Source organism: Atractosteus spatula, chromosome 18 (assembly GCF_055471065.1).
Source record: "Atractosteus spatula isolate fAtrSpa1 chromosome 18, fAtrSpa1.hap1, whole genome shotgun sequence".
NCBI lineage: Eukaryota > Metazoa > Chordata > Actinopteri > Semionotiformes > Lepisosteidae > Atractosteus > Atractosteus spatula.
The window spans coordinates 15,967,599-15,980,549 of record NC_142723.1 but is presented as its reverse complement, the minus strand read 5'-3'; the positions used below and the strand labels follow the sequence as shown (position 1 = coordinate 15,980,549).

Sequence of the window (12,951 nt, the reverse complement as noted above, 5' to 3'; positions counted from 1 at the left end):
CTTCACAATCCCTCTCCCCGGGAACCCTTGCGGGGTCTGTTCAGTGTGTCCTCAAGGGCCTCACAGGTGCAGCTCGTCCTTAATTAATTAGCCAGGGCAGCTGTGGTTGCCAAGACAGCGCGTCGCCCTAAATCCAGGGCTCTGCCTCCACTGTGAAATACAGTGCGCAGCTCAGCCAAACTCACACCCATGACTGAGGCCAAAAACCAAGAGCTGGGACAGCCTGTGCTGCCGTCTTGTCACAGGACCACTGGATCTGCAGTGGCAGAAGTGGAAGGCGTTTAAGATTACCATGCATTTCAAGTGCAACAGTAATTAAAGGGCTGGAATATGCATCATTTTAATTTTTATTGCAAAACGTGAAAGTCTTGATCTTGACATTCTTCTTCAGTGTTTCACCAAAGTGGTCTGTGTAAGAGTCCTCTTCATAGAAGAGCTGGCCACTTCTTATTCACTTCACCAAAGTGACCTGAAAGAAGCCGCAGAGGCACAATTAGAGCCTGAACAACTGAACACCTTGATTTGTGTGCAGCGCATTTAAAAGAAGGGACAGAATAGACTGATGGTAAAACATTCTTCTGGGGCCTGAGCAAGTATTTTGGAACTGTCATGTTTAAATTATATCTTATTTCACTTAAACCCTGGTATAACCTAACAGGAGCTAGGTTGTGCGTTAAGATGTCTAAGTGTCTAGAATGTCATCCCTTTAGGTTTCCAGTGTTGAATTGTTTTGGTCAAAATATTTATTTAAAATTGTTAAATTACTGGCTCAGAGGGGGTTGTGTCCTACTCCTCTGAGAGTCCCACTGTCAGGCTGCTGTACTATTTGACAAGTAGAAAGTCCACAGTGCCTCAGAAGATCTTCCAGTCTACTGACTAAAGCAGGAATGGTCCTGTGTGCTAAGAGGCAGCTGGCAAGCTGTAGAGGCATCTGATTAGTGCCAGGCTGAGGCTACTCAAGTGATTCAAACACAGACATTTGACCAGTGTGGATCACTGCATATACAGCCCTGCTAATTGTCTGGAGTGAAGTGGTTAAAATCTATTCTAACAGCCTCTATTATACGAGCTGATCGGAGCCATCTGCCTGAACTCTTCACTGCTTCATCTTCTCTGTTCCCAGCTCAATTAGTCAAACTTGCCATCAGGTGAAGATTAGGCATATTAAAGATGCATGTCCATGATCTTAAAGGCCCATGACTCAGAATCACGCGTCATTCCAAAGAGACCACTTATCTTCATAGCTAAGGAAGTGCACATTACCAAAAAAAACAAACAATTGTGTATTGTGGACTTGATATAGAAATGCCAACTCTGATATTATTTTACACTTCAGTGGATCTTCTTTCTTGTAATATTTGCCTTACCTGAATGACATGCTGAAGCCCCTGTTGTTGACAGACCCATCGGTATGGAACTCGATCGCAAGAATGGGGCCGAAAGACAGGATAGGAGCAGGTGTACTGGAGCCACAGAGCTTTGGCCCAATAAAGGTTTTAAACTTGACATCGTATATCAAAGCGTAGTCAGATGTGCAGCCCTCAGAGTCTTGTATGTCCATCGTCTCAAAGGATAACGAGATCTAGATTTATAAATAAAAAGGAAAAGAAATCTCATGTTTTGTGCTGCGAGTCTTGTTAGGGGGAAAACCACAGTACAGATATTTCACTGGAAAGAATCACAAGCTTTTTTTCAGGATGTTGAAAACGATAGTTAAAGTGGGTTAGGATGAAAGCACAATGAGTCCAGCAAGAGTCTAATAACCCCATTCCATGAAATTCTTACATGTACAACCTTAATAGTTTACTTGTTGAGGATTTCCAGGTTTTATAAATGAAATGAAGACCAAACAGGCAGAATACATCAGGTTTTATCAGCGGTATAAAGCTCACATACTAAAGAGTAACACTTACCGGTGACTCTGCTTCTATGCGCCACAGGCAGTTTTCATTGTTGGGGTACACATTAGGGTAGTTAGTAGAATAAATCTTCCCTGTGTCTTCTGATGAGACCCTGACAGTCATTCCACAACCTGAAAAAAGTTCAAATGAACAAAGAATCAGAGTGGAGACAGAACTGTATTGATTTTAAAACCTTGTTACCAAGCAGGTAGGTCATGATGGGCTTCTGGGAAACCAGATGACTAGAAAAAGAGCTCATTCAGCCTAACAGCAAGATGGGACCAACAGGAGGAGGGGCAGGAGGGAGTACTTGTCGTCGTAGTTGTAGGTGTTTTAGTCAATGTCTGCGTCTTCGATTCTCCATCTAATCAAATGGAATAAAAGAACAGTAAACCACAGCCTGATTGCTCAGAAAAGACATGTTTACACTGATGTGGAAGAATCTCGGAGCCTTGCAGGTCTAGAGCAGTATTAGTGTGGCAGGTCAAAGGCAGAGAGAGTACAGCATGAATCTGAAAGAGGCTCACTGCAGTCGTAGAGTCTGTTGATCTTCAGGACGTCGATGCCAGTCAGCCAGCTGCCCATCCCGATTTGTCTTGTGCTGTCAGGAAAGGGCACCAGTGTTTGCAGACCATATGGTTTAGCAAAAGCATCCCTGCAAAGAAAAAGAAAATTCAGTTGTTTGTCTATACATTGATCACATTTTCTCATTCTGAAGTTTAGCTGAAATCATGAGGAAAAAGAAAAAAAAATCATCAATAATCAATACTAATGCTAGTGGCAAATTAACCACATGCCTTTACAAGCAATAGCCCAAAATAAGAAGTGACAAGGTCATTCCAGAAAATCATCATTTATCTGATAGTTTATACCTCTGTGAGCTCATTAAAGAAAAGAGTAGACATCAGTAGGAGGTTCCTTCCCTTACTCAGTTTGTTACAAGACTACGAGAAAGTCTTAACTGGGGCTGCATTATCAAATGAGAACAGAACTAGAGTCTGAGAAACAGGCTATTTAAGAACATAAAGCAGGGACGTGGATGGTGGACGGGATGTTAAAGCTGCAAGAATATTCAACATCCTTTATTGCGTTGACTTACATTTCCATGGTACCTATAAAGATTCATAAGCACTTTATCCCAAGACAGAAGTGACACACTTATCACAATGAGAACAGATATATCCACAGCCACATAATGCCAATAAAAGGCAATTAGAAGTTACTGCACTAGATTCCAAATTGGCAAAAAGTCATTGCTGTCTGAATACGGATTGATTTATCACTTGCCATGTTCCCCCCCCCACCCCCAATGTCGCAGTTATGCATTTCATACAGCATATACAACCTCCTTTCTGTTAAAGACAGTATTATCGTTACAGGGAAGATTACGAGGGACCTGACAGACATTCAGAATCCTCAAAGGAACTGACTAAGGTAGCAGTGAAGAGCCTCTACAGTGCCAGAAGCCGTCACAAGTACACTTACACTCGATAACAGACCTTCTTCGTAGTTTTGGATCACCGTCCTGCTGCCCAGTGAGTTAAGAGGCCTGCTTTTGGACCTGGGCAGACAAGATGTTCCTGTGTCTTTCAGGATTTCTTCTGCTGCCATCCTCAGTGACACCACTGACAGAGCCCAGTGAGCCAGTTCCAGAGGCAGCCATGCAGGCTCAGGCCATGACTCTCCCTCCCTCCTGCTTCACACATGGGCTCAGGCTCACTTGCACTCCCTCTTTCTCCACATTTTTAACTTCCCATCAGTTTGATCCAGTTTTTTCCTTCTCGTCTGTCCTTAAAACATTCCAGAAGAGTTACACTTCCTGGCAAATTCTAAATCTGGTCATTTAGTTTTTAGTGCAGACGAGAGACTTGCATCTTGCAGTGCATGGTGAATTGAGATATTTTCACCCCTGACTTCTGGAAATTGTCTACAACCTCTTTGCCTGTTATTTTAGTGTTTTTTCTTCATAGTTCTAGTGAAGATTGTCATCAACTGTCATCTTCCTTGGATGAACTGCTCTTTATCAATTGCTTATTGCGCCAGTAGGTTTTCTTTTTCAAGACAGTTTGTATCATTGATGTCCAGTCTCTCAGCAATGGTTCTAACTGGAATTCTCTTTGCTCTTATCTTTACATCTTCTAGCTTTTTTCCCCCCACAATTGACAACTCGTTATTTATCATCTTACCTTACCCCTAAACTCAAGAAGCAGATTCAAAATAAGTGCCAATCCTTGGATCAAGGCTATATACTCACAGCTCTTGCACTTTTTTTTCAATTAATGCAATATTGAACACCTGAGCAAATAGAAACAGCTGACAGCCATTTGTCCCAGTAATTATGCTCACCTGATTGAACACAACAAATGACATTGTTCTAACATGGATTAACATGTATACAAAATAATACCTAGAACTACAATTCTGTACCTTTCACTTACATTGATCTTAAATACAAATGTCATTGGTATACAGCAAAAATGTCAAATTTCACCTCACTGTCCCAATATTTTTACTTTTCACTGTATGTTTTTTTACCTTGTTTAGAAGAAGCAGTGAAGGCATTTGAGTCAAATACTCAGTGTCTAAAAGATTGTGATGCAAATGTGAACAAAATGGTCCCATTTTCTGCTTCATCTTTATGTTCTTTATTGCCATGTGAGAGAGAGAGAGAGCTTCCTGAGGAGTTTTGAGTCTGTTTATAGTATCTGCTGTATCTGTATCTAATAATCTGAATTAGAAACCTTTAATGGTCACACCTTTCCTGTGCTGTTTGACCTCCAATACATATTGTCTTGGCAGCAGTAAGAATACAAGATGGACATGAATTCATACACATTAGCGCAGGTCAGTGGGACCTGTTTAAAAGTGTCATTTGTTAAAAAAAGCTTCAGCAGGCGTGACCAGTCCTGAGGTAATCAGGGCATTCCAGTAACAGCACAGGATGCAGATTTGAGATTCAGCAGAAGGAAAGAATGTACAGCCTGAGTGAAGGGCTGTGGTCACTATGTTATTTGACCATTATTGAAAAGTAGTTTAGAAACATTGACCCGCGGATAAGGTGTTGAGACCATTGTTGCTCTTGTGTAGAAGACCAGTTGGGCTATAATTACCGTAGCTGGTTAATTACGGTTTGCTCATGTACAGAGCTCAGGGCAAAATCTGCTCTCAGTTTCAAGTCTTGGAACCCCTTACACCTGCTGATTTCTATTCTTGATGATACATAATTAGACTAATCTAGCTAATCTAATATCGAATTAGCACTTTGAGAAGCAACCTTTAAAGGCGCTATATAAAATAAAGTTTATTATTATTAATATTAATAATTAATTGTATAATAATTAATACAATTAATAATTAATATAATTAATAATTATTAATAAACAGTGACATTGTGTGACCCCTACTGCAGTTCTCCCGACATTTCAGTATGAAAGAAAAGACCAGATTACAATGTGCTACTGTGGTGAAGTGGACAGGACCTTCACACCTAAACCTCTGATCTGCTGGTCGGCTGGTTAGTTACATAATGAGGCTCGAACTGATGTGAAAAGCCTTCAAAAATATAAAGAAGCATTTTATACTGCCATCCCTTTAAGTTCCCACTTACTAGAGAGCTGGGAACTTTCTTATGTTTTGTGTGTGATTGAAATAGAATTTAATAGGGTTTTCTAGGTATTTAAAAATTAATGTACGGGAGACCGTGCCTGTATCTGGCCTGGAGGAAGCTTGTGTAGCTGCAGCTGTAGAGCACTGGTCTGGTTCTGCTCTGGACACAAGGCCACTCATATGGGCCTTTGTGCTTTCTCTGTATCCAATTTCTTTTCTGATCCAAGCAAGCATGAGCTGCACAGTCACAGCTGTTTCTTTAAGGGGAGAGGTCTGATGACACACAGATTGCCCAGTTGTCCCAGGTTCGAGGGTATCCACAATCCTTCTGGTGCCTGTCACCAATAAGCCTCTACAGCAAGCCCAATACATGAGAGCCTACTCAGTTCATGGAATCAGATACAGAATGTGTTTCCATTTGAAAACGACTACAATTGGAAACCAGATAGAAGTATCATAAGACAGACGCAGCTCTGCTACACAATTGTGTGCGTTTTATTCCTCAAACTTTAAATACCAGAATCAGATCAGTAGTCAGAAACCTCATATCCTTTTTTAGCCAGGCTTTCACGAGCTGTATCACAGACAATATCGTGAAGCCAGTCCTGTCCTTCAGAAGTGAGGAGTCACTTTCTCAGCTCCACACCTTATATTTCATCACCTCAGCCAGAGGCCCTTGTATTTCTACAGCCTCTACTTCTCGCCTTGGTGCTGTATTGATTTCACTTTCCTGAGATCTAACATTTATATCACTGATGGCCCTCTCAGCACTGGTGCTGACAATATACTGAAAAGTCTCAGAAAGCATTCTCATATTTTTGATTGGTGTTGAAGAAAATACTCAAATCTGTTCAGTTATTGCCTTTAGTAGTGTCACATTTCATGTAGGAGGCACAGTGGCTAGCATTGCTAACCGTGTCACCCAGAGTAGGAAATGAGCTGTAAAATACAGTGAGTATATCTAAATATCACACAGACCATATCAGTACACTGTAGATTAAAAATAATGTACTTTGAAAGAAAATACATTAAAATGCAAGCCTACTTTAAAAATAGATGGAAAGGCTTTATAAATTGGATAAACTAAATTATTTTACATATTTTGTTTTAAAAAAGGTGCAATAGGTTAAAAAGGCAGAAATCTCAATGCTGCACTATTTGGCTAGGTCAATTGCCTACACAGTTTTGTATGTGGTCTATTTTTACATGTTGCCTGCAGTAAAAAAAAAATAAATATGTATACAGTAAGTTATAGATAAGCATATACACAATGTCTTTATTTTTTCTCATAGACAATACCTTGTTCCAGACTCCCGCAATGCTCAGCTCTAACATAGTTTCCAAAATGCCATTTTGACTGACAAACCAATGTCTACTTAAATCAGGTACTCCTACATTTTGAATCCACTGACGAAAGCCAAGCTGTTGAGTGAGGTCCGCGAAGTTTGCCTCCTACGGGCAGCAGAAACGGTGAAACCCGCCACATTCGCTGCGCTTGTGCCGGTTTGAACACTTGAACGTACTGTAGCTTCCCAGCTGCTCCTGTTCCCGAGATATAGCGCCTATTTTTTTCGGGTAATCACGTGACCATATATATATATAGCGCCTTTGACCGCTAGTCACCCCGTGGGGAAAGTTCAAGCACACTATTGCTGCTGCAAGGATAAGTACGTACAATTTTGTTTCTCTGTTTGCCCGGGAGCTGCGGTTGATTTTGCATTTAATACCAGCGTTCTCTGTGCGTTTGTGTGAACGGGAAAATTAAGCTCGTCTCCAACATCACACCGTAATCTCAAGAGTTGCAGGTTTAGCCTTAGAATAGGAAGATTACCAAACAATTGCAAGTTTTCAAAAAAGACTTTAGCACATCCTAACACTGCAGCCGTGTCAACATTTTTTTTTAATCTGAAGAAGTAATCACTTTCTTTTTGTCTCCGCCTTAAAATGTACAAATCGAGGGACTTTAAAAAATTCAGCCAGTCTTTCGAGCCACGTACAGTATTTAAAAATATTAGAATTAGCAACTTCTTGTAGTACAAGATAATTTTTGTGTTATCTATTTTATGCGAAACAAATTCGGAAACGTGAAAAAGAACCAGGATTTGTTTTTTAAGGGGCGATGTACTAATTTGATCTACGTAGTTCATAATACACCTGCAAAACAACATTGGAAACTCTTGCTGTCTCACAAATGCAGACCTCGGAAATATGGGTATTTTCTTTTATTTGTACATGAAATTATTGAACATATATCTAGGTTTTAAAAACGTCATTATCCATATATTTGTATTGAAGTATTGATTAAGTAAACTTACTAAAACTTTAATTGAATTTTTACGATTTGTTTTCAATTCAAAATACTTTATTCATCCCCAGGGATTCAGATCATCAATAGTAAAAGGTCAGAAATTCGCGTCAGAAACAATCACAGAATTCCTGTCTTTTAAGTTTAGATCAAGCAGTAAGAATTATATTGTGTGTGTTTGAAAGTCAATCTTACCTGTGATTACCGTACTGTACATCATGAATTGACAGTGGTTCCCCAACACTTTTCACTGTATAATCTGTTTACAATGTATAACAATATTGAATTTTAATGAATTTTTAAATTAATCTAAATGAAGTTGCATCTCTCTCTTAGAGATGACAATTATGAGTTCATATAAAGCTCCTAAATACCTGCCGCACGCTGTTTCCACTAGTTCACTGCCAGACGACTGTTTTTCATAGACAACATTTTTACTACCTGCAGTCTTCTATATATCTCATGGTATATTCAATAATAGCACTTCTAATATAATAAAGAGCGATATGTGCTTTCTTTGCACAAAACTAGGTATTACATCCTCATCACTATTCTGTTTTCTATGCATACACCAGTTCACATTCTATTTATATGCATTGCTTTTCATTTTCAAATTTTTAATCTGAACTATTAAATTTCTGTGTGAACCTTGTCACACGAATGACCACTATCGTTCGTAAAATAAGAGATGTACATGGCCGGTATTCTGTATGGCCGGCCTGGTGGCTCCGCGGGCTGAACCATCGGACACGTCTAAAGTTCAGAGAGCAGATCGACTCCCGGAGAGTTGTGTGAGTTGAAGTCGAGCCCCGAGCCTCCCCGTCAGTCTGAGATCTAAGCCCCGGGTGAAGCTCTCATGCTGTCGGGGTGAGTTTGTACAAGCGGCTGTTCTCTACCACGCTGGCCGTTTTGGGGGGCTCCATTTTCGGGGCCTTCCAAAACAGGGAAAATGGGGGGTTTAAGTCCTTTATAAATGCATAGATCGGAATTCAATTCTAAAAAGCAGCCCCTTATACCACTGAGACACCTTCAGGACAGGTGTGGCACTAGCAGTGCAAGAGAGGTGCAGTCCTAACTAGGAGCGACAGGGGTCTCTCTCCAGTACATTTCTCTTGATTCGATCAACCGGCCACAAGATAAACGAATCCAGCAAACAGACTCGTAGAGGAATGCTACTGTGTCAAGTTGTCTGAAAATCTTCAGCCGTTAAATACTTTATGTATGATTTGGTGAGTTCAAGTTTCTTTTTATCTTCAGTACCGTGAGTGTTGAGCCCTTGTAACAGAGTGCCCAGCTGTCATTCAGGAGCCGAGCCCGCCCCCAGAGTGACCTTCCTCAGCGGACACGCCCCGTCCACCTGTTCCACAGGTGCGCCCGGCAAGATGGCGGCGGGGTGAGTTTCTGCGGCGTGAGGTGCGTTTGCGTTTTATGTCGAATTTTCTTATTTTAAAGACAAAAACTCAAATTTCACTTTGAGGAAGGCTTGATAAAATGTATTGCTCTTGCATCGTTTGTTAATTGCATTTGTTCTAGGTTAATTTGTGTTTTAGGACGCCGAAATGAGTCTTCTGTCCGTTTGAGCGTGCTCTTGAAGTTTTAAAAGTCTGCATTCAGCGTTCTTGTACTACCTTTCATGTAAGTATGTTTTGTAAGACAATGTTTCTGTTTCTTTTTAAGGAAAAAAGGCTGTAGTTAACCTTCAAACAATTGCTTTCTAAAGTCAGCAGCTGTGAAATCTCCTCTTTTCGGCTTCGGGCTATAATAACGCTTTCCACTCCGAAATGATAAAATATTGTAAAGGTTTAATTAACTAATTCGTATGTTTTTTTTTATTTCTCCAGGTGACAAAAGGATTTCAGGAACGGTGCCTCAGTTATGAAAAAGTGTTTTTTCCAAGGTAAGTTTTATTTCTGCTTTGCACTATACTATTTAAATAGTATATAAAAGACTGCGTATTTCCAACATTTTAACACCAGAACGGGTTTATGCTAACTAGAGAACTTTTTTTCGTTTTGTTGTGCTTTTGTTGAATAGAAAAAGAAACACTAAGACACTGGTTCTTTTTTATGATACTTTTATTCATTTATTGAATTCATTGGGTAAAGATGGATAATACCAACGAATTTTATCGATGGTTTTCAAAGCAGAGTTTATTCGAATATTATACACGCTGTAAGTGTTACCTGGTCTTGTATTTACAAGAAGCATTGAATTTCAATGTGGCTGAACGTATTTTCCAAGTATTGAAATAGTAGGACTGAGATGTATTGGTGATTTTCCATGGTTTATTGTTCAATTTGAGTGTTTTTACATATCTTTATTCCCGCATTTTATTTAAACAGTTAGTAGACTTCAGAACGTCAAGTTAATCGATTCTGCGAGTCTGATATCCTGTTAACTTGATCCTTTTTCTTTTGCCTTCAGTTCTGCGCTCCGACGATCTCCTTTCCAGCTCCACTCCAGCAACTCGACAAACGTTGGCCAAGTTCTTCTTGACAATGTGTGCTTTTTCTTACATTTGATTTTTGATACCAGTGGCTTGATCTGTAATGTCTCGATTCAGTGCTGTATTTTATTCTTGACCTGCATGTTTTCTGTTGACTGCTGCTATTGTATGTGCTGTGAATTCTGCAATAAAAACTCTTGATTTCATTGTCTGCATTGTCCTGTATTTTCGAAGGTGCGAAGGGTTGTCTTGCAGTGTGCGCCACGCACATGGCGACACCGTATCGCACTACTTTGACTTGGAAAAGTGCGAAGACTCCCGCCTTTTTAGATAGTCTGTGGGGGGGGGAAAGGGTCCCTAGGAGGGAGCGTGGGTATAGCCCTGGGGGGAGGAGAACCGAGGATAGCTCTAGCCAAGCCCCCTCACTCCCAGCAGGAGGGGAAGGCAGGCTGGAGATGGCCTCAGCCCGAGAGAGAGGAGGCACCCAGGGCGGACTCAGCCTATCAGTCACAGCTTGCAACTGACAGCTTTCTAAGTCCACACACCAGGAGACCTGCCTCCCTGCAGGGACCAAAGCCACCACCAGCCTGCCATCCTCTCCTGCCGGGAGCGAGTGGGCTTGGCTAGAGCTGCGGTCAATCAGCCAGCCCCCGCCTACCCCTCTCCAATGAGGGGGGCTGGGCGAGGCTCGGCTTGATTGCTACCACACTCTGAAGAAGACCCCAGATACTAAGTTTTTTGGCGGGAAAATCTGGACACGCTTAAAAAGGGGGTAGCCTTTGACCTTTTCAAGTCAAAAAGCGATAGGGTGTCCCCTTGCGGCCACAAACTGTTAGCAAAATCTCTCCGCCAAAAAACTCACCAACATCGGGGTTTTTCAGGGCCAAGGGGTACAGAACTCTGCACAAGAAATGAAAGAACAAAATCAAGGTTCAATCAACAATTTATTGAGCGAAAATGGCATACAAAACAAAGCATTACAATACGTCGGATGCACAAGCTTCGAGTGAAAATGAACATGCATTTCAATTACAAAGTGTCAAAGCACGGCTACATTAACGCTAAATACTGTTACAAGTCAATAGAGTAAGAAAACATTTGCAAACAACTACATGTTAAAACAGAAACATACAGCACGTTACTGGTTCTCCGATGTATCAGTCGAGGCAGCGACTAGAATGAAGACTGAAACGTCGTTGCGTTTCCTGCAAAACAGAAATCAGTATTAACTTTGTAACAAACAGAATCTTGAAATTAAGTCGAAATTAAGTTAGACCGAGCTTTTGTTTTTACTGACATGTTCAGTAGATGAAACGGTTTAAGAAGATTTACAGTTGGGATAAAGCGCTAAGCCTGGTGTAACAGAAATACCAGTTCAACAGGGTATTGAAGTAGTTTCATTTAAAGTCTGAATGCCGAAGACCCAACACAGCTACAGTGTATCGATTAGAGACTAGCACATTCTAATGCGTTTTTACGGTTTTGATTAGCAAATTATTTTCTGAAACAACTTAGTTAACACATGAATAATTAATTCATAACTTTATAGGCTTAGTTGTTTTAATTGTTGTGATGCAATTTGGAAGCTAAAAATTTGAAACCAAAAAAGCGAAAAGCTTTCGCAGTTTTAGCAGAAAATTATTTCTATGAACAGCAGGCCTACAGTGTTGTCGGGTCAAAACCATTTCTGACCTGGATAAATCTAGTATCGTCTCGTTTGTGTTTTTTTTTTTTGTAAAGGTGCATCATGTTTTCCAACAACAATTTTCGGGAGATACATTATATACTGTACTTCAAAAATGATGCGTGTAAACGAATAAAAAGGTTTAAACTTACATCGATAATTGCAGCAGCTGAGCCAAGCATGTCCTGCCCGCAGACACCAAACTGGAAACACAAGAACACAAGTATTTAGACGATTATTTAAAGATAATTGAAACCAAGGTTTCTTAGTAGCAAACGGCGTTTTCACCAGGATAGATAACACAGAAAATAATTTAAAAGAGATACGTATAACGAAATGAATAAAACATTTATACTTACTTGGATAATTGCAGCAGCTGAGCCAAGCATGTCCTTCCCGAAGACACTAAACTGAAAACACAGAAATGCAGAATTTTGAATTTAAGACAATTGAAACCAATAAGTATTCGTAGCAAGTGAATTTTTAACCACGAATCTAAGAGCAAACACACAAAATACTCTGGAAAATAATTTTAAAAAAACTTACAAATCTAGGTAAGCTATTTCGGTTTGGATAAATGCACACGCTTGATTTTGTGAACAAAGAGTTACAATAAAAATGTTATTTAGCTCCCAACGAAAATACGTATTTTACTCCTTTCTCCTGCGTGGTTTAGACGACATAAGTACACGAGTTAAATTGTAACTACATTAAAAAAAAGGAAAAATAAAAAATAATCCTAAAAGCCGCGGAACAAACTCAGTCAGCTCCGCTCTCTCCAGCAGAACCTGGCGCACAGGTGCGCGGGGCGTGGCCTGCGAGAGATGTCATTCGAGTGGGCGTGGCTACAGACTGACGGTGCAGGCGGCTTTTTTTCTTGGCTCCACCTGAAAACTTGTTAAAGATATCGAGCCTGTTTACAGAAGCCCCCATGAGTAACAAGTTTCAAAATCTTTTTTCCCATGGCCATCGGAGTAATCACAGTACATTTAATCCTTATGAGTGTTTG

The 12,951-nt window shown here is 40.4% G+C and overlaps 1 protein-coding gene and 2 long non-coding RNA genes across 4 annotated transcripts; 1 reads left to right on the top strand and 2 right to left on the bottom strand.

Moving 5' to 3' along the window:
* Nucleotides 1–352: 352 nt before the first annotated feature.
* On the bottom strand, nucleotides 353–6,991 carry LOC148818697 (astacin-like metalloendopeptidase). Its single transcript, XM_088937040.1, has 5 exons — nucleotides 6,903–6,991; nucleotides 2,429–2,556; nucleotides 1,914–2,032; nucleotides 1,368–1,582; nucleotides 353–469 (listed from the first exon to the last, which is right to left on the bottom strand). Coding segments are annotated over exons 1-5 (477 nt in total). The 5' UTR covers nucleotides 6,905–6,991; the 3' UTR covers nucleotides 353–456.
* A 2,084-nt stretch (nucleotides 6,992–9,075) lies between these two features.
* LOC148818696 (uncharacterized) lies at nucleotides 9,076–10,389 on the top strand. Of its 2 annotated transcripts, none has more exons than XR_016094466.1 (4): nucleotides 9,076–9,225; nucleotides 9,363–9,447; nucleotides 9,654–9,709; nucleotides 10,237–10,389. It is a non-coding gene; the product is annotated as an uncharacterized LOC148818696 (long non-coding RNA). The 2 variants fall into 2 exon arrangements; XR_016094467.1 differs by having other exon boundaries at nucleotides 9,166–9,205.
* An 871-nt stretch (nucleotides 10,390–11,260) lies between these two features.
* On the bottom strand, nucleotides 11,261–12,721 carry LOC148818695 (uncharacterized). The gene is made up of 4 exons (XR_016094389.1): nucleotides 12,489–12,721; nucleotides 12,302–12,352; nucleotides 12,095–12,145; nucleotides 11,261–11,463 (listed from the first exon to the last, which is right to left on the bottom strand). It is a non-coding gene; the product is annotated as an uncharacterized LOC148818695 (long non-coding RNA).
* Between the last annotated feature and the right edge of the window lie 230 nt (nucleotides 12,722–12,951).

Bases quoted from the DNA above. Each gene is read 5' to 3' on its own strand.
- LOC148818697 (XM_088937040.1), bottom strand. The intron at 2,033-2,428 runs GTGAGCCTCTTT...AACTTTTTTCAG, and splicing joins CAACAGACTCTACGACTGCA to GTTGTGGAATGACTGTCAGG. The intron at 1,583-1,913 runs GTAAGTGTTACT...TTATAAATCTAG, and splicing joins GCATAGAAGCAGAGTCACCG to ATCTCGTTATCCTTTGAGAC.